This window comes from Muntiacus reevesi, chromosome 14 (genome assembly GCF_963930625.1).
Source record: "Muntiacus reevesi chromosome 14, mMunRee1.1, whole genome shotgun sequence".
NCBI lineage: Eukaryota > Metazoa > Chordata > Mammalia > Artiodactyla > Cervidae > Muntiacus > Muntiacus reevesi.
The window spans coordinates 62,382,764-62,404,937 of NC_089262.1; the positions used below are offsets into that span (position 1 = coordinate 62,382,764).

General features: G+C 40.4%; 1 protein-coding gene across 1 annotated transcript; it reads right to left on the bottom strand.

The window, feature by feature from the left end:
• Positions 1 to 10,055: 10,055 nt before the first annotated feature.
• On the bottom strand, positions 10,056 to 21,516 carry C14H5orf47 (chromosome 14 C5orf47 homolog). The gene is made up of 3 exons (XM_065905308.1): positions 21,168 to 21,516; positions 11,913 to 11,998; positions 10,056 to 10,163 (listed from the first exon to the last, which is right to left on the bottom strand). The coding sequence occupies exons 1-3, from the start codon at positions 21,514 to 21,516 to the stop codon at positions 10,056 to 10,058; spliced, it is 543 nt and encodes a 180-aa protein (XP_065761380.1).
• Between the last annotated feature and the right edge of the window lie 658 nt (positions 21,517 to 22,174).

Sequence of the window (22,174 nt, forward strand, 5' to 3'; positions counted from 1 at the left end):
GTCCTCTCTGTAACAAAAGGAGCACCAGTGTGCTTCCTACTCCATTTCCACAGGCTTGGCTCCCAAACTCAAGTCTAGTCTATCATCACTGTGCATGCTTAGTCTCTCAGTCATGTCCGACTCTTTGCGACCCCATGTACTATAGCCCACCAGGCTCCTCTATTGATGCGATTTTTCAGGTGAGAACACTCGAGTGGGTTGCCATTTCCTTTCCCTGGGGATCTTCCCAATCCAGGGATCAAACCTGTATCTCCTGTGTCTCCTGCACTGCAGGCAGATTCTCTATCCACTGGGCCATGAGGGAAGCCCTTATTCCATGGGTCTAAAACAGAGAAACAAACAAAGCTTGTATCCAGCACTAGACTCATGTGATCTTCCCAACCCAGGGGATTGAACCCTGGTCTCCCACATTGCAGGCGGATTCTTTACCAGCTGAGCCACAAGGGAAGCCCAAGAATACTGGAGTGGGTAGCCTATCCCTTCTCCAGCAGATCTTCCTGACCCAGGAATTGAACTGGGGTCTCCTGCATTGCAGGCGAATTCTTTACCAACTGAGTCAACAGGGAAGCCATGTCGCATAAATACTGACACACTTGATAAATTAAAACAGACTACTATGTCAAGTAGTATAACTTACTAAATATAAACCTACATTGAAGTGAATCTAACATCTTCATTTACATTCATCATAAAACTTTATGCAACATAAACTGCAGTGTAAACAAGTCATTGTCTCATTTTACAATGATTTAAATTCTATAAACTAAAATTTGAAGCATTACCCAAGAATTTAGCAGGCAGAACATTTGCCCAGTACACTCCAAAGAACTTGCATGACCCTCCCTGCTAGGGGACATTTGGACACTGCATGGCAGGCAGGGCCCATTTATTCAGGCAATGTGTCCTTCAACTGGAAGTAGGTGGATTTGGTAAAGACGCAACAACCCTAGGCTGTTCCAGTCTCATGCAATAGTCAACTTATAACTAACATCATGAATTATCTTACAACCCTTACATCTTGTACCACTTCATGAGAATTCTACATTATTGTCACTCTATAATGCCACTGTAAGAGAAACGAGGAAGCTCACCCTCTCAGTACACTCAAAAAAATGCACATCACTGTTATCATCCTGGATTAAAAAAGGGGACCTTTAACTCAGGGGTAAAGCAACAGTTAGAACTGTACATGGAACAACAGACTGGTTCCAAATAGGGAAAGGAGTACGTTAAGGCTGTATATTGTCACCCTGCTTATTTACTTATGTGCAGAGTACATCATGCGAAGTGCCGGGCTGGATGAAGCACAAGCTGGAATCAAGATGGCTGGGAGAAATATCAATAACCTCAGATATGCAGATGATACCACCTTTACGGCAGAAAGCGAAGACAAGAACTAAAGAGCCTCTTGATGAAAGTGAAAGAGAAGAGTGAAAAAGTTGGCTTAAAGCTCAACATTCAGAAAACTAAGATCATGGCATCTGGTCCTATCATTTCATGGCAAATAAATGGGGAAACAGTGACAGACTTTATTTTTGGGGGCTCCAAAATCACTGCAGATGGTGACTGCAGTCATGAAATTAAAAGACAATTGCTCATTGGAAGAAAAGTTATGACCAACCTAGACAGCATATTAAAAAGTAGAGACATTACTTTGCCAACAAAGGTCCATCTAGTCAAGGCTATGGTTTTTCCAGTAGTCATGTACGGATGTGAGAGTTGGACTATAAAGATGAGCACTGAAGAATTGATGCTTTTGAACTGTGGTGCTGGAGAAGACTCTTGAGAGTCCTTTGGACTGCAAGGAGATCCAACCAGTCCATCCTAAAGGAAATCAGTCCTGAATATTCATCAGAAGGACAGATGCTGAAGCTGAAACTCCAATCCTTTGGCCACCTGACGTGAAGAACTGACTCACTGGAAAAGACCCTGATGCTGGTGCTGGGAAAGATCGAAGGCGGGAGGAAAAGGGGACGACAGAGGATGAGACAGTTAGATGGCATCAGCGACTCAATGGACACGAGACTGAGCAAGCTCTGGGAGTTGGTGATGGACAGGGAACTCTGGTATGATGCAGTCCATGGGGTTGCAAAGAGTCGGACAGGACTGAGTGACTGAACTGAACTGAATTTACTCAGGGAAAGAAGCAAGGAGAGCACATGGAGCTTGATGACGAGAAAACATCCTTTTGTCTCCTTCCTCCTATATTTTTAGCTCCAGTCTCTTATACAATTTAGGGAGAGAGACTGCATCAGCAAAAAGCAGAACTGCTATAGGCACTAGAAGATTACTACTAACATTGAATAGAAAAACAGGGACTTCACTGAAAAACACTTCTAAATTATTTTCAAAGTTCTAAATCTCTCATTTATTGACTTAAAAATGTATCTAATTAGGAGCCGAGAAGGGAGAAAAATGTCTTTGATCTTTATCCAACATTTCTCCAAAATACTCCATATTATAACATAGAATTTGCATAAATTTACTAATTTTCCCTCAGATAAAAAGATGGCTTAAATAACTATTAAACACCTCAAACAATTTCTATGTAAATGGTAGGTTTTTATCATAATTGAGGAATTTAGAAAAAGTGAGGAAGCCAAAAATAATTTAAGTGAATCCAAATTTAACTTAATTAAATCTATATGAAGAGATAAAACAGCGGCTACAGATTCATTATTAAAAGGGAAAAGTTGGCAATTTTAAATGCATACAATTATACTGATATGCTAATTTAAATTTTATGTAAAACAATAATTTTAATGAGTATGGAATAAGTATTAATTCTCAAAATAATACCTGTATGCATATAACAACATTTAAAATTTTTATTAATTTTCAAAGAAACACTAATTGATAAAAAGCGTAGTTTCTTCTGCTCAACTATTAAAGTTTTAATTCCAACAAACCATCTAATTATGACAAGTTAAAATTCCATCTTTAAACTCTTCATAATCTTCTTTGGTAACAGATCCAGAAATAGGTTAAACCTAAATAAAAGAGGACAAAATTGAATTCTTGTTAATATAAAATGTCACAATTAGTAGTTACTGAAAAATTGTAACATTTCTAATACAGCAAAGCAACAGTTAGCCACTCCCTGCACTTGCTGTTTTGATAGCTTTTATTTTCTCTATGTGGGCTCATTTGCTCAGTCATGTCCAACTCTCTGAGACCCTATGGATTGTAGTCTTCCAGGCTCCTTTCTGTCCATGAGGCTACCCCAGCAGGAATACTGGAATGGGTATTCTCAACAAGGGATCTTCCCAACCCAGGGATCAAATCCAGGTCTCCTGCATTGCAGGCAGATTCTTTACCATCTGAGCCACCAGGGAAGCTCCCTTTTCTAGTTGACCATAAAAAGCTTCTGAGGGACTCAATGTGTAACTCATATTTTCTTCTCCTCCCCAGTTCCTGTCAATACCCTTGGTGACAGTCCCAATTACAAGAACTGTGCCACAAAACACTATACTACAGGCCTTTATCAACAGGCCACTCCAGCCACTCACAAGCAAAGTCATTGCAAGGATGGTCACTGTCAACACTTGGAATTTTTGCTTTACTTCTAAGTGTTGGAACTCTTAAACAAATGTTCACAGCCTTTCAAACCCCTATACTGTCACTGAACAAGGTCAATGCCCTCCTTTGAACTCAGTCCCTTTGAGATCAGTCCCTTGATCTCCTGCAAGCTTCATTTGTATCCCCTCTCTCAATCATTTCTCTCATTACTCCTAATCATACCCCAAGGATCCCTCTTGGAGCCCCTGAGACTTCCTCTTCATCAGAGGCATGCCCGACATTGTGTTCTCAGTCCTCTCCTCTCCCTCTGTCCCCACGCTGAGGTTGCATCTGCACCTACCGCTAGAACTGCATATGACCTTTTTGCAGTACAGGTATCACACAGGCTCCAACACTTCCAATTGCTTACAGTTTTCACCTGAGTCCCTACTGTTTGAAAATCCTACACGCCAAAATAAAACTAAGTAGGTTTATAAAACCAATTCTTTCTTTTGACTTCCTTATTTCTTACCTATTCATTCGCAAACCTTAGTATCATCTACATATTTCCCTACATCTAGTCATTTGTCTCCTCTCCACTTTTCTAGTGCATTTCACTTTTCCCTTGGACTGCTATTACAATCCCTAGATTTTCTTTTTCACCTTCTGTCTTGCCTCCATTCCACTTTTTCACAAAATGACATCAGATTCTTTTCAAAATGCACACCTGATCAACCCACTGCTTTGAAACGTCCTATACTGACAATGTACAAGATATTTGCATAATTCATTATCTTTCCATAAAATACTTACTAATTATAAAAGGAAAAACAGTAATTATGTATAGTAGAGAACTGGACATCTTAACCAACAGATCAAAGTTAACATCCTCAATAAGACATAAATGAAGACCACATGACTCCTGACGTGAAGTTCTGAGAAGAAAGTAACATTACTTATATAATGTACCAACCAAAAATGCAAAATATGAATCAAATCAGGAGAATGTATCAGCAAGTCCAGATGGATAGACTGAAAAATAATTGGCCTCAGTTCAGTTCAGTTCAGTCACTCAGTCATGTCTGACTCTTTGCAACCCCATGAATCGCAGCACGCCAGGCCTCCCTGTCCATCACAAACTCCCGGAGTTTACTCAAACTCATGCTCATCGAGTCGGTGATGCCATCCAACCATCTCATCCTCTGTCGTCCCCTTCTCCTCCTGCCCCCAACCCCTCCCAGCATCCGGGTCTTTTCTAATGAGTCAACTCTTCGCATGAGGTGGCCAAAGTATTGGAGTTTCAGCTTCAGCATCAGTGCTTCCAGTGAACACCCAGGACTGATCTCCTTTACGATGGACTGGTTGAATCTCCTTGCAGTCCAAGAGACTCTCAAGAGTCTTCTCCAACACCACAGTTCAAAAGCATCAATTCTTTGGCACTCAGCTTTCTTTATAGTCCAACTCTCACATCCGTACATAACCACTGGAAAAACCATAGCCTTGACCAGACAGACCTTTGTTGGCAAAGTAATGTCTCTGCTTTTTAATATGCTATCTAGGTTGGTCATCACTTTCCTTCCAAGGAGTAAGCGTCTTTTAATTTCATGGCTGCAGTCACCATCTGCAGTGATTTTGGAACCCAAAAAAATAAAGTCTGACACTGTTTCCACTATCTCCCCATCTATTTCCCATGAGGTGATGGGACCAGATGCCATGATCTTAGTGTTCTGAATGTTAGGCTTTAAGCCAACTTTTTCACTCTCCTCTTTCACTTTCATCAAGAGGCTTTTTAGTTCCTCTTCACTTTTTGCCATAAGGGTGGTGTCATCTGCATATCTGAGGTTATTGATATTTCTCCTGGCAATCTTGATTCCAGCTTTTGCTTCTTCCAGCCCAGCGTTTCTCATGATGTACTCTGCATAGAAGTTAAATAAGCAGGGTGACAATATACAGCCTTGATGTACTCCTTTTCCTATTTGGAACCAGTCTGTTGTTCCATGTCCAGTTCTAACTGTTGCTTCCTGACCTGCATACAGGTTTCTCAAGAGGCAGATCAGGTGGTCTGGTATTCCCATCTCCTTCAGAATTTTCCACAGTTTATTGTGATCCACACAGTCAAAGGCTTTGACATAGTCAATAAAGCAGAAATAGATGTTTTTTGGAACTCTCTTGCTTTTTCGATGATCCAGCAGATATTGGCAATTTGATCTCTGGTTCCTCTGCCTTTTCTAAAACCAGCTTGAACACCTGGAAGTTTTCAGTTCACGTATTGCTGAAGCCTGGCTTGGAGAATTTCGAGCATTACTTTACTAGCGTGTGAGATGAGTGCAATTGTGCAGTAGTTTGAGCATTCTTTGGGATTGCCTTTCTTAGGGATTGGAATGAAAACTGACCTTTTCTAGTCCTGTGGCCACTGCTGAGTTTTCCAAATTTGCTGGCATATTGAGTGCAGCACTTTCACAGCATCATCCTTCAGGATTTGAAATCGCTCAACTGGAATTCCATCACATCCACTAGCTTTTTTCACAGTGATGCTTTCTAAGGCCCACTTGACTTCACATTCCAGGATGTCTGGCTCTAGGTGACACTCTTCAAAATTGTCAATATCATAAAAGACAAACAAAGACTGAAGAGTTGTTACAGATTAAAGAATACTAATCTGCCTGCAGTACAGGAGACCTGGGTTTAATTCCTGGGTTGAGAAGATCCCCTGGAGAAGGGAATGGCTACCTAGTCCAAGAAACTTATGGACAGAGGAGGCTATAGTCCATGGGGTTGCAAAGAGTTGGACACAACTCAGTGACTAATACATTAAAGAGACATTACAATTAATATGATACATGACTCTTGATCAGATCTTCTGTAAGAAAAAAATCCCATTAAGGACATTAATGGCACAAGAAAAAATTGGAATACAGACTATAGATTTTATAAAAATTTTATAACAGTGTTAAATGTTCCAAATTTGATAGTTATAGTGTGGTTGTAAAAATAAAGATATCCTGGCTCTTAGGATATACACACTAAAGTATCAATGGGCAAAGCTTTACACACATACACAGAGAAAGAGGAATGGGGAGTAGGATAATGACAAAGCACATGTGGCAAGATGTAAAAATTGGTGAGCCCAAGCAGAGTGTATTCTGAAGGTCTTGTATTCTTCTTGCAATCTGTATATACATTTGAAATCATTTAGAATAAATCATTTAGAATTCATTAAGAAACCATTCCATGTTTCTTCATTGCCTACTGAATTAAGTACAAATCCTTGGCCAAGTATCCAGGTGAGTCGACTTGAAACAAAGTTTCAGTATACTGTATACCCTTCTTTACTATGACTACTTTAAATAAGTTTAATAAAACTGTACATTCCTAAACACTTTCTTGGACTCCATGAATTTGCTGATGTCCATATACTCCCTTCCCCCACATTCTCACTTATAGAAGTGTAATTTCTCTTCACCAAAGCTCATCTTACTTACCTTCTCTACTACTTCCCAAACCCTACCAAACTGGGTGTAACCTATCCCTAAGAATTGAAAGAGTCCAGACGATAAGTAAACCAGGGCACAAATGGGGAAAAAAGAAAAGAAACTAAGGGGGATGACATGATCAGTTTAAGCCATGTGGCATTTAAAAGCAAATGCAGAACAGCCTAGAGAAATTCAGAGGGACTTGACCAGAGGTCAGAAGTGAAATAGATATTTAAGGGTCATACACCAAGAAAGAGTAACTGAGCTACAAAACAGGTGAATTATCTCAGAATAACTATGTGAAGAGAGAATGTGCATGCTAAGTCGCTTCAGCCATGTTCAGCTCTGTGCAACTCCAGATGGACAGACCGAAAAATAATTGGCCTGCACTCTTCAAAATTGCCAATATCATAAAAGACAAAGAAAGACTGAAGTGTTGTTACAGATTAAAGAATACTAATCTGCCTGCGGGAGACCTGGGTTTGATTCCTGGTCCTGTAGATCACCAGGCTCCTCTGTCCATGGGATTCTCCAGGCAAGAATGCTGGAGTGGGTTTCTATGCCCTTCTCCAAGAGAGCTTCCTGACCCAGGGATCGAACCTGCGTCTCTTATGTCTCCCGCACTGTCAGACAGGTTCTTTACCGCTGCCTAGTGCCACCTGAGAAGCCCATAAAGAGAGAACGGAACCAATTACTCCAATAGCAGCATTTGTTCTTAGATGGAAGCAAAAAGGACAAGTAAAAGATACACAGAAAATACAGTCAGAAAGGCAGAAAGAGAACCATGACACAGTCTTTAATGTTATAAGTAAAAAAAAAAAAAATTGAAGGAATAGTAGTAAAATAATATTAAATGTGACAGCATGTTCAAAAAGAAAACAGAACTAAGCAGATACACGAACAAAAATAAAAAACAAAAAAAGCTGGACCATGGAGAAAGTAGTTTCAATAGCACTGAGAATATGAGGCCTGAATGAAGCTTATTAAATTTCAATAAACGTTTAATAAATGCCTTCTAGGTGTCAAACACTGGGTTTAAAAAAGCAACCAGGCTGAAATTAGGCAATGGGTATACACTAAAGGTTGGAGATGGTAGAATGTAAAGGCGAAGGGGAAAGTCTATACTTTTTAATTTTTATTTAAGTGTGTTCTTACCAGAAGATGACAAGAAGATTCATTTTGTATCTTTTGAATCTAGGAACAAGATAAAGTATAAGGAAAATTCAAGTTGGTCTCTGGCACTGGTTTTTCCATTAATAAACATATATTAAGGAACAAGAATTATAATACATTTAAAAATATAATTATTAGCTTCTATAATCTTATTTAAAATTGTAATAAAATAATGAATTACAAAGATACTTTTCCTTTATAATATGCAGCTTCTGGAAAATACAGCATATCAATTTAAGTTGCTAAATAATCCTTAATAAACCATTAGATCATTTGATGTTTAATAAAGGGCCTATTGTTGCTTAGTCCCTCAGTCATGTCTGACTCCTTTGTGACCCCATGGACTGTAGCCCACTGATCATGGGATTATCCAGACAAGAAATACTGGAGTGGGTTGCCATTTCCTTCTCCAGGAGATCTTCCCAACCCAGGGATCAAACCCACGTCTCCTGCTTGGCAGGTGAATTCTTTACCACTGAGCAACCTGGGCTCAGAAGGCCTCCTGCTGAGGCACAAAAGAATTTAATGAGTTCAAGGTAATGGCCAGAGCAAACTTAGATGTAATCTAGTGTGCTTATTAGAGTAACTGGATCTGGATTAACAGAACATATGTTGATATTTTTGCACATTTCTCTGCCTATACAAGCATCCTTGTCACCTAAGAAACCACTGACAGCTTTTTCCTCCTAATTCCCTCTCCTGCCTCATTCTCTTTCTTAACTGGATAAGAAAAACAAAGCAGAGTATCACTAATGTGAACATTAGTATAAATACCATTATTGCAAAAAATTTATGCTATTATGAATGCAACATTACAAGAACAGTAATGAGTTTCCAGTGTTATATTGCTTACAACATTCTGTTTTAATTATCTTATGAAAATACTTTTCACAAAATCAAATTTTGCAGATTTATAGACTGTCAAAATAAAGGTTGTCACTGAGTAACTATACTAAAAACCTACAGAAACATTCAGCATGGTAATATATGTATTAGGACATGCATGTGAAGGAAAGAAAATCACTTATGATTAAGCAATTCATGTGGCATTATTTGTTACATAAATTTTATCCAGCTTGTTTGAGAATCCAGAACTTCCAATTACTTTAATAAACATACTAAATTACATCTAATTTTGCTCTGACCACAACATCAACTGATGCAGTTTTAAACATGGTTTAATTTATGAATTGTTTTCCAGGAATGAAATAATGACATCAGGGCTATAACTCAAGGGCAGATTTGCTAAATGCATTAAATTGGACTGCAGCATCATGAAAAGGAAGTGACTGTATGAAGTAACACAGAATGTACACTATAATATAGTTAAAATGTTTTTCTTCATCTATATGGATGAATTTTGTGACCTGGCTTTCCTGGAGGCTCAGACAGTAAAGAATACATCGGCAATGCAGAAGACCTGGGTTTGATCTCTGGGTTGGGAAGATCCCCTGGAGAAGGGAAGATCCCCTGGAGAAGGAAATGGATACCCACTCCAGTATTCTGACCTGGAGAATTCCATGGACAGAGGAGCCTGGCAGGCTACAGTCCATAGGGTATCATAGAGTCAGACAAGACTGAACGACTTTCACTCACTCACTCATTCAAATTCAGATTTAACAAAAATATTTCGGATTTAAGAGATAAGCATGTTTCCTTGGCTCAGGAAGTTCCAGTCACCATTCACTTTCTGCACTCCTCCACACATACCTACACCTGTGGTCTACTCTACATTTAGAGCTTTACAATGCTTTCTACTTTTAATTATAATGAACAGTGATAAAATGGTAGCCTTGATTCTACAGTTCTGTGCACTGAATGTGACAATGAGGGAAACTACTGGTCTAATGTGATCCAAAGGAAATAAAGTATTAGAGAAGCCAGCTCTCTTTAATACAATGAAAACTGTGTTTACTTACTTTCACTAGACAACTGTTGGCATTTCAGCCTAAGTCTGTATTTTTCATTTTCTTTAAGCATTTTTGAAATGATTTTGTACACTCCATTCCATACTAAAACCTTCAAAAGATAAGCACAGTTAAGGAACACTTGGCAGAGAATGCAGACTACAGTGTGATGCAGACAACTAGGAGTAAGTCAACTGTGATGACTGAAAGTCATTCAGTCATGTTCGACTCTTCGCAACCCCATGGACTATACAGTCTATGGAATTCTGTAGGCCAGAATACTGGAGTGGGTAGCCTTTCCCTTCTCCAGGGGATCTTCCCAACCCAGGGATCGAACCCAGGCCTCCTGCATTGCAGGTGGATTCTTTACTAGCTGAGCTACAAGGGAAGCCCCAGGTCAACTATGATATTTGATACTTGATTTGATATTATCATTACAAAGCACTCAGAGACCTAAAAATTAAACAAAACTGCCTTCCCATATTCACTGAATTCTCTGATATCCTTTTCTAACTTCTTAGTATTTCCTCTCTGTACTATTTAAACTAACTTGTCCTGGGGACTTCCCTGGTGGTCTAGTGGTTAAGACTCCACAGGAGGCAGTTTGTTCCCTGGTTGGGGAACTAAGATCCTACATGCTGCATGGCATAGCCAAAAAATTAAAAATAAATAACTGGGGAAATCTATAATAAATACATAAACCTTCCTGGATGACGGCAAGGTCTTTCAAAGGCAGTGTCTGTAAGTCCTATGGTTTCATCATACTCAATTTTGTTTTGAAAGGTAGTAAAAATAATGAATTTCTATTCCTATATCTAAACTACTGGGCCATGATACGATTTTCAGTGTATTTTATTTTAGTTAATAATTAAACATTTCTCCTAGGACATACCAAAGCAAACTTACTAGAGAGCATGAATATACTAGAATAGGAAGAACGGAGACCACAGAAGCAAACATAGAAATCTAGGCTCAAATTCTAGCTTAACCACTTAACCCGTTGCTTAATATCAAGGAAGTGTTTTAATCTCACCTAGGAGTAACTTCATACACTGGATTATTAGAAATCATGAGAAATACACATAAAGCATTTACACCTAATGTCTGGCCCACAGTAGTTATAGGCAAACACTGGCTACTGTGCAAGAGGAATTGGTTCTTAGAAGAAAAACTTCTCAGTATAGTGGGAAGATTACATGCTCACTCAAAATACACTTGCTGAAAGAGTTAGCCACTCTGAATGCTATTCTATACTATATACGGATTAGAAATCAAACAAACTTAAAATTCAGAAATAATATAATCTATGTGTCATTATCAACTAATGATTTCTTTAAACTGAAGTGTAAAACATATGGTGGTAAACAAAGATTAGAACAATAACTGATCTTGAATATGTTTAAAACACTGAAGTTACCATGACATGTGGACAACTTGACAAGAAAATGGTTCAGCATAAAGGTCCATGCTTGCCAGATTTCCTGCTAGAAACAGCGTATATCCCTTGTCCTTAAAAGAGCACTGTGACAACAATATAGACACCTTTTACTTTTCTGTGAAATCCATGGTTTTCTTATGTTACACTGAGTTTGTTGTATTCTATGGAATATGTACTTTCATGCCTTGAAAAAGCTTGTAGTTATACTTTGATTAAAATGTATTTTATATCTTCAAAAACATGATTAATAAATATTTTCAAACCCACTTTCATTTCTGACAATTCTAGTTTTCTCATTTTGGTAAACTAAATTTTTCAAAAGATGGAACTATTTTTAATGTCTTGAGTTTCTTCACACATTTGTATTTAAACAGGTTAATCTAAAATTCAAAATATCACTCATTCCCCTGTGCAGAAATATACCTTTTTGTTCTTCTTCATTATTTTGGAAGTTTCACTCAAAGGTATGGGGAAGTCAAACTTTTTAGCTAAATTCTTCTGGGTTAAACCTAATTTTAAAAAAAGAGAGAAAGAGAGAAACAAGGTAAAATATCAAGTCAGCACATACTTTAAAGAACTCACTATCCTGAAATTAACTACTATAAATGTGTCAAGCTTTCTTTGGGGATTTTTACACTTGTTGATATATTTCAAATGACTACTGGAAAAAAATAAAACAAGAAAACTAAGGGTAAACTATCTAATGGCGCCCAGATCTCCTTCCTTTTCTAATTTGAAAGGTGAGTCCCAAAAAGGTTTGCAAGAGAGTAAACAAATACCAGAAAACCACATCTTGCCCCAGGCGCGTGCGCACGCCCACGCGCGCTGTCTGTCTCTATCTCTCTCTCTCACACACACACACACACACACACACACCCCTGTGAGGCAAATATCTACCTGCTCTTCAAGACTCAGCTCATATGTCACCACCTTTCTACAGCCTCTCCCCTCAAACACCCACAGCCCTTGCTTCCAGAAGCACTTTGCTCAAGGTCCTTAGCACAGTTTTATAGCATATGTTTATACTGCTTCCTTCACCACGTGGTGACCTTCTGGTGGGGCAGTGTCCCTGTGTGTATTATTCTTCTATCTATGCTACCAGACACACAGTAGGTTCTAATAAAGGTTTGTCAGAGTGATAAGCTTCCTGACTCTACTCAATAAACCGTACTGCCTTCCCAAATATTAACTGTGAGAAGAAAACCTAAGGGTTTGTGTAGCCAAAGGCAAAATTGCAGCACAATAAGCGTGTATTCCCGACAGTGTTTATGTTTGTTCTTTTGCTGCAACACCCTGCATGTAGCCCAACACTTCCCCACCTTATTCCTGCCATACCACCACTCTCTACTTGGCCTTCTTCGACTCATCCAGTATTTAGCTTTCCAGGGGCAGAGGGCCTTCTCTGATTTCACAAAGCACCCTATGCTCAGTTATCACAGGATTTAGCATGCTGTTTCCTTGAGAAATGTGTTCTATTCATTAGAAGCCCAGTAGTATAGCAATTAGATACACAATAAATATTCTATTTGTTGAGTGAAACAGAGTATGTCCTAAACTGGCTTGTCCCCGTTTGTGAGGAACAGACCCCTGATCCTGAGTGGGGCACAGATAAAGCACTAGCGAACATGAACTCACATGAAGAGAAACTCTTTCTCTTTTGAATTCTTTTTCAATCTTCTGATTATATCAAGGAGAAAGTCTGAGTTTGGAACTAGTATGTCATTTAAACTTTTCTAAGACTTGCTCATCTCTCTTTATGACTGCAGCAACTTCCAGAAGATAACCTATTTGGCTAGAATTTAATAATATTGTTTTCCTTGTATTAGATTGTTTTTAGTTAATTTCTATTTATGGAAAATGATACATGCTTTCCACTGAGGTAATGATGTAAAGTGTTCTAAAAAGAAATTCAGTTGGGAGGGAAAAATGCACCTATTTAAATAAACATATTAAGTAAATGACAGTACAGATGTACAGATATAACAGGAAAAAAAACTTAGGTTTGGGAAACTCTGCTCTTCATATACCCACGTGTATCCTTCCCTCTAAGTGCCTACAACCTTTGGAATACTGTACTTGTCTCATTTCCAAACATTTTCTGTTTGTAAGTCTTACCTAACCTAGATATATATACTCCTTGAGGTCAAGATAGACACCCTCATATCTATCTGTATTAGTTAGGAATATAAAATACGTCAAGGAGCATAAGAGAAGAGAAAAGGAAAAAAAGGAAAATCATTTCTTCTATTTATTTTGGGCACTTTACTGAGGCTATGGCTCCACTGTATGCCTAGATTTTATCCCAACTTATGCTTCAAATCTGTCTCTACTCTTTGCAAACACTCTGATCCAGTCTAAATATATTTTCCTCCTTCCCTAATCATTATCCATCACTGATCCTTACTCGGAACTTTGCTTATATGTTTTCCCACCTATAATCCCCTACTATCTCAGGAATGTGTGTAAATCTCACAGAGCCACATCCACCACCAAAAAGCTTTCCTTAATTCCTTCATCCCCCAATTATTCACTACCTCCACAGCATTTATTTGTACCTCCACAATAGCATTCATCATCCTCTACTATATATAAGTGAAAGTCAGTTGGAGACTCTTTGAGACTCCATGGACTCTGTCCATGGAATTCTCTAGGCCAGAATACTGGAATGGGTAGCCTTTCCCTTCTCTAGGGGATGTTCGCAACCCAGGGATTGAACCCAGGTCTCCCACATTGCAGGCAGATTCTTTACCAGCTGAGCTACTAGGGAAGCTCTACTATATATAAATTATGGCTGTATCTCCCAAGTTCTGGAGAACATAGAACCAGCTTGACTTATGAGTCTTGCTTGAAGCATTAAGAGTTACTGACTTGCCAGCCCCTGGATTTCTAAGGGGCTTCCCAAGTGGCACAGTGGTAAAAAAAAATCCATCTGCCAATGCAGGAGACAGAGGAGACACAGGTTTGGTTTCTGGGTCAGGAAGATCCCCTGGAGGAGGAAATGGCAACCCACTCCAGTATTCTTGCCTGGAAAATTCCATGAACAGAGGAGCCTGGTGGGCTACAGTCCATGGGGTCACAAAGGGCTGGACACGACTGAGCACACACGCACGGATTTCTAAACTATAATACATCTCACATACAGCTTGTAATGGAGAAGGAAATGGCAACCCACTCCAATATCTTTGCCTGGAGAATCCCAGGGACAGAGGAGCCTGGTGGGCTGCCGTCTATGGGGTTGCACAGAGTCGGACATGACTGAAGCAACTTAGCAGCAGCAACAGCTTATAAGCTTATCTTCCAGAAGTATATATGTGTGTGTGAGTCGCTCAGTCATGTCCAACTCTTTGAGACCCCATGGACTGTATCCCACCAGGCTCCTCTGGCCATGGAATTCTCCAGGCAAGAATACCAGAGAGGATAGACGTTCCCATCTCTAGGGGCTTTTCCTGACCCAGGAATCGAACTCAGGTCTCCCCCAATGCATGCAAATTCTTACTGTCTGAGCCACAGGAAAGCCTATGTGTTTCTGATAACTTGACTCCACCATTCAAAAATCTGCATTAATCATAAAATGAGTCTCCAAGGCATTCTACAATGTGGTATAAAACTTACTTCTCACTCACTCAATAAATATTTAGTGTACACTGGGATGATCACCGTCTCTTTCCTCAAGCTACTTCTGCTGAGTGTGCCAACATTTACTGGCATGTTACTATGTCAAACCCTGTGCTATGGACTTTGCATGCATTACTTCCTTTAATTTTCACAGTAACTCATTAAGGTAGAAACTATTATCCTGATTTTATAGAAAAGGAAACTGAACATCAGAATAGTTAACTAACTTAGCCAACATTACACTGCTAGTAAAAGAGAGATCCAAGATTATGGCTTTATGACTGCAAAGTCAATGCTCTTGAAAATACCTACCATCCTGCTAGCAATTTCTCCATTCATATACCTTTAATTCTTGTTTGTATGTCTCTATTTTCCTGAACTATCAACGACCTTCCAAGCTGTCTCTCTCACAGCACTGATGCCTGCTAGCTTGTATTTCCATTATTCATGAAAAGTCCTTTGAGAGCAAAATATTTGCCTGAGTCATCTATGCCACTAGCACCCGACCTAGTGTCTACAATATGGCAGATGTTAAATAAATGTTATTGAATAAATCATTTACCTTTGTTCCTTACAGAGAGCCAGGCCTAAGTATTCAATGAATGCCCACTTAATGTTAATATTAAATACACCCAAGAATGAGTAAGACTTAAAACACTTAAGAACTCTGGCTTGACTGAAACATAAGTCTACCTCAGGACCTCTTTCCCTTGACAGTATTCTTGGTTTCAAATGCACAGCAGAGTGGTTACCAAATAATGGCTTGATCATCCCCCCAGCTGCCCAGCATGGAAACTTCAGACTTGGCCTTTTCTCTCTTGCAGCCAGTCGTCAATCCTGTTCACGCCACCTCCACTGCTACAGTCTTAGTTCAGGCCTTTTATACTTCCACTTTATCACTGCCTCAAAACTGGTCTCTGGCTTCCAGTCTCTCCCACTCTCACTCACTCGCAGTTATCTTTCCCCCAGCTCTGATCATGTCACTCTTGCCACAAAGGAACGGCAAAAAATTTCAAAATTTCAGAACTAAACTTCAAAACAAAATCGAATCATTGTCATCTCCTACCCCAGCAGGGCAGCCAACTAGAGGAAAGCCATTCTAGCTCAGCACCTAACAGTTCCAAGAGCAGAGAGTTGGTTTCACAGTCTCAGCTCTTTGCCATCCTGTCGTTTCTATGTAACTTACGTGGGGAATCTCCAGTACTAATTCATGCACCCTTTCCCTTTTCTCATGAGCTTCTTCATCTGTTTTTCAATATTCTTCATTTCCAATCCACTATCTTAATGCTGGCCTATTATTTGTCTCTTTGATCTGCTGGTGCTAATGCAATACTGGATCCATTTTATTCTTTCCTCTCTTCCAGCTCTCTCCTTTTTAAAGTTGAAGAGCTCACCACCACCACCATACTCCTAATTCCTAGAATGAGTCTTTTATCTGTTTCTATTATTCAAAGAAACTGGAAACCTAATGCTAAAATGTCTTACACTAGTCCTAATTTTTTAGATCACCAGTACAGGGGCCAAAAAATAAAACTCCAAAACAAAAAACCTGAGCACCTTTTAACAATGGGACCTTTGGAGGGATATGAAGTCTAAAGTAGTGCCCCTGATGAAGAATCTCTGAAGGTTTCCCACCATAGCTGATTCTCAGGAATCAGCTGATTCTCAGGAAGTTACACACAGTACAGTTTTATATTTCTCAGTTATCAAAATTAATTTAAGTCAATTAAATTAGCAAAGTAAAATTAAGTCCTGAAAAGATAGCAAACAAAATATTCGTGTATTTTTCAACTTGGGCTTTAGCCTTGCCTGCCTCCAGCTCAATCTCCTCTACAGAGCATGAAATAAGTAAACCTGTTCCTACTATTTCTCGTGTTCAAAACCTTTCAATGCAGAACTTCTGGGTAGCTGCAGTCAATAGTGGGGGGAAGGGAGAGAGACAGGGTACAGTAATAAACATGCCAAAATTTCTCCCCAAAAAACTTTACAAGAATTCTTCACAAAACCATAACCCCAGCATTACTGGAAGAGAGAGAACACTGAAAACGCAAAATTAATGTAAGTAAAATGAGAAAAAGCATTAAATCACAGCACTACGATCATATTTCTTTAAACCTCACCCTAAGCAAGGTTTTGTGGCCAACAGGAAAGAGAAAGGAGGGACACTAGAAAAGGTGCCTGCAAGAGAGTTGGAGCAAACAGCAGAAAGATGAAATCCACCCTAAATCTCAAAATACTATTACAGAAGATAACCAGGCAGATCACAGCACAGACTACAGGAAAGAATTTAATGTGTGATTTAAAAGGTCAGACACCACATAAAGGACCAAAAGCCTGCAATTTAATGGAACTGATTTGGTTAAAGCGGCAAGCATGATTTAAAGGAAGAAACATCAAAGGACAGTCCTCTCTCTTGCCTTTTGGAGGAGAAAAAGAACCAAAAGCAGAGTTCAAGAATTGGGTCACAAAATAAACATCAATAACATTCATAAAGTGGAGACATTACAAACAACATTCTGATCACAATGCAATAAAACTAGAGCTTACTAGGAGAAAAGAAAGAAAGAAAAAAGAAAAAGTCCTGGAAATTAAAAAAAAAATTAAATCTATTAAGCAACTCTAGAAAGTGGTAATACAAACTGAAATTACAAAAATGAAAATTTTTAAGTGACAATAAAAACATTATATATTAGAATTTTGGGGATTTAAAGTAGTAATTAAATCCTTTCAAATAGGAAGTCTGTCCCTAAGTCGTGGCTGACTCTTGCAACCCCATAGACTGCAGCCTGTCAGGCTCCTCTGTCCATGGGATTCTCCAGGCAAGAATACTGTAGTGGGTTGCCATTTCCTTCTTCAAGGGATCTTCCCAACCCAGGAATCGAACTTGGGTCTCCTGCATTGCACACAGATTCTTTATCAACTGAACTAGGAGGGAAGCTCATTTATTAGAATCTATGGGATTTAAAGTAGTAGTTAGAAAGAAAACTCAGGCGCTAAATACTTTTATTGACAAAAAGGAAGGAAAAATTAAATTTTTTGCTCAAAACAAAAGCATAAGGACAAAGTAAACCAAAAGAAAATACACATAAGGAAATAATGAAGCTTTATCTTTATTATTTATCTTTATTATTAAGAAATTAGAAAAATAAAATACTTAATTAACAAATCAAAATCTTCTGTTCTAAAAAATTAACAAAATAAAACACTGGTGAACTTGATCAAGATAAAGAAAGCATATACATCAAAAAATGAAAAGGGGGAACTAACCATTGAAACACAAAGAATTTTTAAAAATCAAAAGATGCTACTGAGCAGACTTCTATGCAAATAAATAAAATAACAAAATCAATAATTTCCTGGAAAAATACAGATTAACAAAATTGGCCCAATCAAATTAGAAAACGTACAGAGACCAATTTCCATAGAAGATACAGAGACAATTATTAAGGAATTATCCCATAAAAACTAGACCCAGGTGTTTTCACAAAAGAATTCTACCAAATCTTCAAATATCAAATAATCTCAGTGCTCTATAAACTATTTCAGAGCATAGAAAAGAAAGGGAAAGTTCCTAATTCCTTTTATGAACTAAGTTTAACTATGATGCCTAAACCAGATGAAAAAAAGAGAAAAACTGTCTCAAATTCCAAACCAAAAATCCTAAACAAACTGTTAGCAAACAGACTCCAACATCATATTAAGAAAAAAAAAAAATTATAACCAAGTGGGATTTATTTCAGGAAGACAAAGTTGGTTCAATCTTAGGAAATCTATTATCATACACCATATTAATAAATCTAAGGAAAAAATATTATCTCCAAAAATCTAAGAAAGTCTTTGACAAAATTCAACATCCATTCCTGGTAAAAACAATGAAGAAAATAAAAACTGAAGAACACATTTTAATGTTTTAAACATACAGGCCTTAGTCTTAAAAACAATACTTTATTTAATTGGGAAAAACTAGAGGCATTTCCCCTTAGATCAGGAACAAGACAAGGATGCTCACTATCCCTACTACTATTCAACATTGTATTCATGGTATCAGCCAGAGCAATTAAACAATAATAATTTAATAATCAACTGAGGGCATAAAAATAGGTTAAAAATAAATAAAGTTATATCTATTTACAAATAATATAATAGTATACCCAGAAAATCATGAGCATTAATGACAAAACTAATTCAAATAATAGAAGAATTCAATGAAGTACTAGGATCAAAAATTAACATACAAAAATCAACAGGCTAGGAACTTCCCTGGTGGTACAGTGGATAGGAATCCAGCTGCCAATGCAGGGGCACAGGTTTGACCCCTGATCTGGGAAGGTTCCACATACTACAGAGCAACTAAAACGCTGCACCCCAACTACTGAGGCCTGAGTGCCTAGAGCCTGTGCTCCACAAGAGAAGCCACCACAATGCAATGAAGACTCATCTCCACTCTCTGCAACTAGTGAAAGCCTGAATGTAGCAACAGACTCAGTCCAACCCAAAAATTAAAAATCAATTAATATCACTATGTTACTTGAAAGAAGCAAATCACAAAAGTGCCCATACCGCATGATTCCATATATAATGTCCGGAATAGGTAAATCTGTGGAGACAGTAAATAGTTGAGTGCTTGCTTAGGGCTGGGGTTAGGTGCAGTGAGAGGAAATGATGAGTGACCGCTAAAGGCTACAGGGTTTGTTTGGGTGGAGGTAATAAAAATGTTCTAAATTGACTGTGACGATGGTAGCACAACACTATAAAAAAAATCATTGAATTACAGACTTTAAATGAGCAAACTCAGTCGATTGTGAATTATATCTCAATAAACTATTAATTTTTTTAAGTACAGCTAGAGGGATGGGCTCTCAAAAGAGAAGTAGGACTTTTTGAGGTGATGTGCATGTTCTAGATTCTGACTAAGGTGGTATACTACCCAGTGTATACCCCAGTGTATGTCAACTCTCCTCAAACTTTTTCTGTTTTTTAATCAAGAGGCCTTATATACACAAACAATGAACATTCAGAGGACATTATGAAAGAAAAATCACATTCATGACCGTATATAAGATCAAATACCTAGGAATAAATTTAACAGGATATATGAAAAACCAATAGAAGAAAATACATTTGAATATAAAACATTCCTGAAGGACACAAAAGTGAAGAGAAATTTGCCCAGTCACGTCTGATCTTTGTAACCCCATGGAGCCAGCATAACGGAGAGAGTAGTCTCTCCCTTCTCCAGGGGATCTTCCCGACCCAGGAATCCAACCCGGGTCTCCTGCTTTGCAGGCGGATTCTTTACCAACTGAGCTATGAGGGAAGTCAGGCAGAGTGCGGAGAAGGCAATGGCCACCCACTCCAGTCCTCTTGCCTGGAAAATCCCAGGGACGGCGGAGCCTGGTAGGCTGCGGTCCATGGGGTCGCAGAGTTCAGACACGACTGAGCGACTTCACCTTCACTTTCCTGCACTGCAGAAGGAAATGGCCACCCACTCCAGTATTCTTGCCTGGGGAATCCCAGGGACGGCGGAGCCTGGTGGGCTGCCGTCTATGCGGTCTCACAGAGTCGGACACGACTGAAGTGACTTAGCAGCAGCAGCAGGTGGAATGAAAATACAAAGACATCCTCTCCTCTGCTTTCAAGGAGGAAGAGAGAGCATTTTAAAGATGCCGGTTCTCCTTCGGCTAACTTATAAATTCAATGAGTCCTAAAAGGAATACGGACACTTAGGCCAAGGCCCCCATCATCCTGAGAGACATTAGTGGCTCCTTCCAATAGCCTCCCCTCTCGGATTCGGATCTCAGGCTTATCTCAAACGACCTGCAAGGCACTTCTGCGGCTTCTCGGGGCAACCCCGACGCGCAGTTCGGACTCGTCTCTCCGTCCCCAGACTGACAGGAGGGCCGTCCATGGCGAGTGGCCCACTGCCCTTGGCCTAACGGCCGCGGAGCAAAACGACGAACCCGCAGCCGCCCACGGAGGGGCGGTGGGGGCGTGGTGTGGCGGCGGGGGAGAGACTGAGAAGCCGACCGTTCAAATGACTCGAGCCCCCGGCAAGATGGCTACAGAGACGGATGGAGAGGTCAGCGGCCCGCGGGCCCCGCCCGCCCAGCCAGCCGCTCCCGCGGCACGCGCCGCCCGCCTGCGCCCGCTCGGCTCGCTCGACGCCGCGCGGGGGAGCAGGCCGCGAGGGCCCGGACCGGAAGTCACGGGGCAGCTCCACAGCACCTGGACTCGCCGGCGCTGCCGCCCCCGGCTTCTCCTGGCTGTGGCCGTCCTTGAGCCCGGCGTGCCTCGGGCCCTGGGGCCTGCGGCCGCCCAGCGGAAGGACGCCGCCACACCGGTGCGAGCCGAAGCGGGTCACGTAGACGAAGCGCGCCTGGTCCCGCTGCAGCTGCCGGCGTGCCGCTGCCATCTGCTTTTGTCTCGCCTCGCGGTCCTCAATGACCCGCCCAGTGAGTCCGGGGGCCGGACCACTGGGTGTGTGAAGGAGGGGGGGCGGACCTTACGGAGCGGACCACTGTGTGCGGGGGCGGGGGGGGGCAGAGCCGAGGGACTCGATTGGCAGTTGTGCTGGGGCGGGGGCCGGTTGGGTGAAGCCCTAGATCATGGTGCACCGCACAGGAGATGAGAGGTGAGCCTCGGAGGTGGCAGGTGGGTTGGGGAGGGATCAGGGTGAAGAGAGACCAGAGAACCCAGTCACTGGATGGGCAGCGGAAAAAGGGACGCTTGGACCACTGTGCCGGGACAGGGGCGCAGGAGGGTCTTTGGTTGGGGGGTGATGGTATACCACTCATCTGAAAAGTGGTGTTAAGAGTTTGGAGACCAGATCACTTGGGAGTGGGGAGCAGACCATGTAGAGCGGGCTTCTCTGAGGAAAAGAGCTGAATCAAAGACAGGGTTGGGGGAAGGAAAGATACTGAACCAGTGGTGCACCCCTCCCCGTGGTCCGAGGTTGGGCAGATTTCGGAGTGAGGAGCTAGCCCTGAACTTAACTGGTCTGGAATGTCAGCCAGATGAAGATGGGAGTCTTGGGGGAAAGGTGGGGCCGGGAGACAGTACTCTTCGATGCC

Bases quoted from the DNA above. Each gene is read 5' to 3' on its own strand.
- C14H5orf47 (XM_065905308.1), bottom strand. From the start codon at position 21,516: ATGGCAGCGGCACGCCGGCAGCTGCAGCGGGACCAGGCGCGCTTCGTC. The intron at 11,999-21,167 runs GTAGCCATCTTG...TTTTAAAATTAG, and splicing joins TGACCTCTCCATCCGTCTCT to GTTTAACCCAGAAGAATTTA. The intron at 10,164-11,912 runs GTATATTTCTGC...TATCTTTTGAAG, and splicing joins TAATGAAGAAGAACAAAAAG to GTTTTAGTATGGAATGGAGT.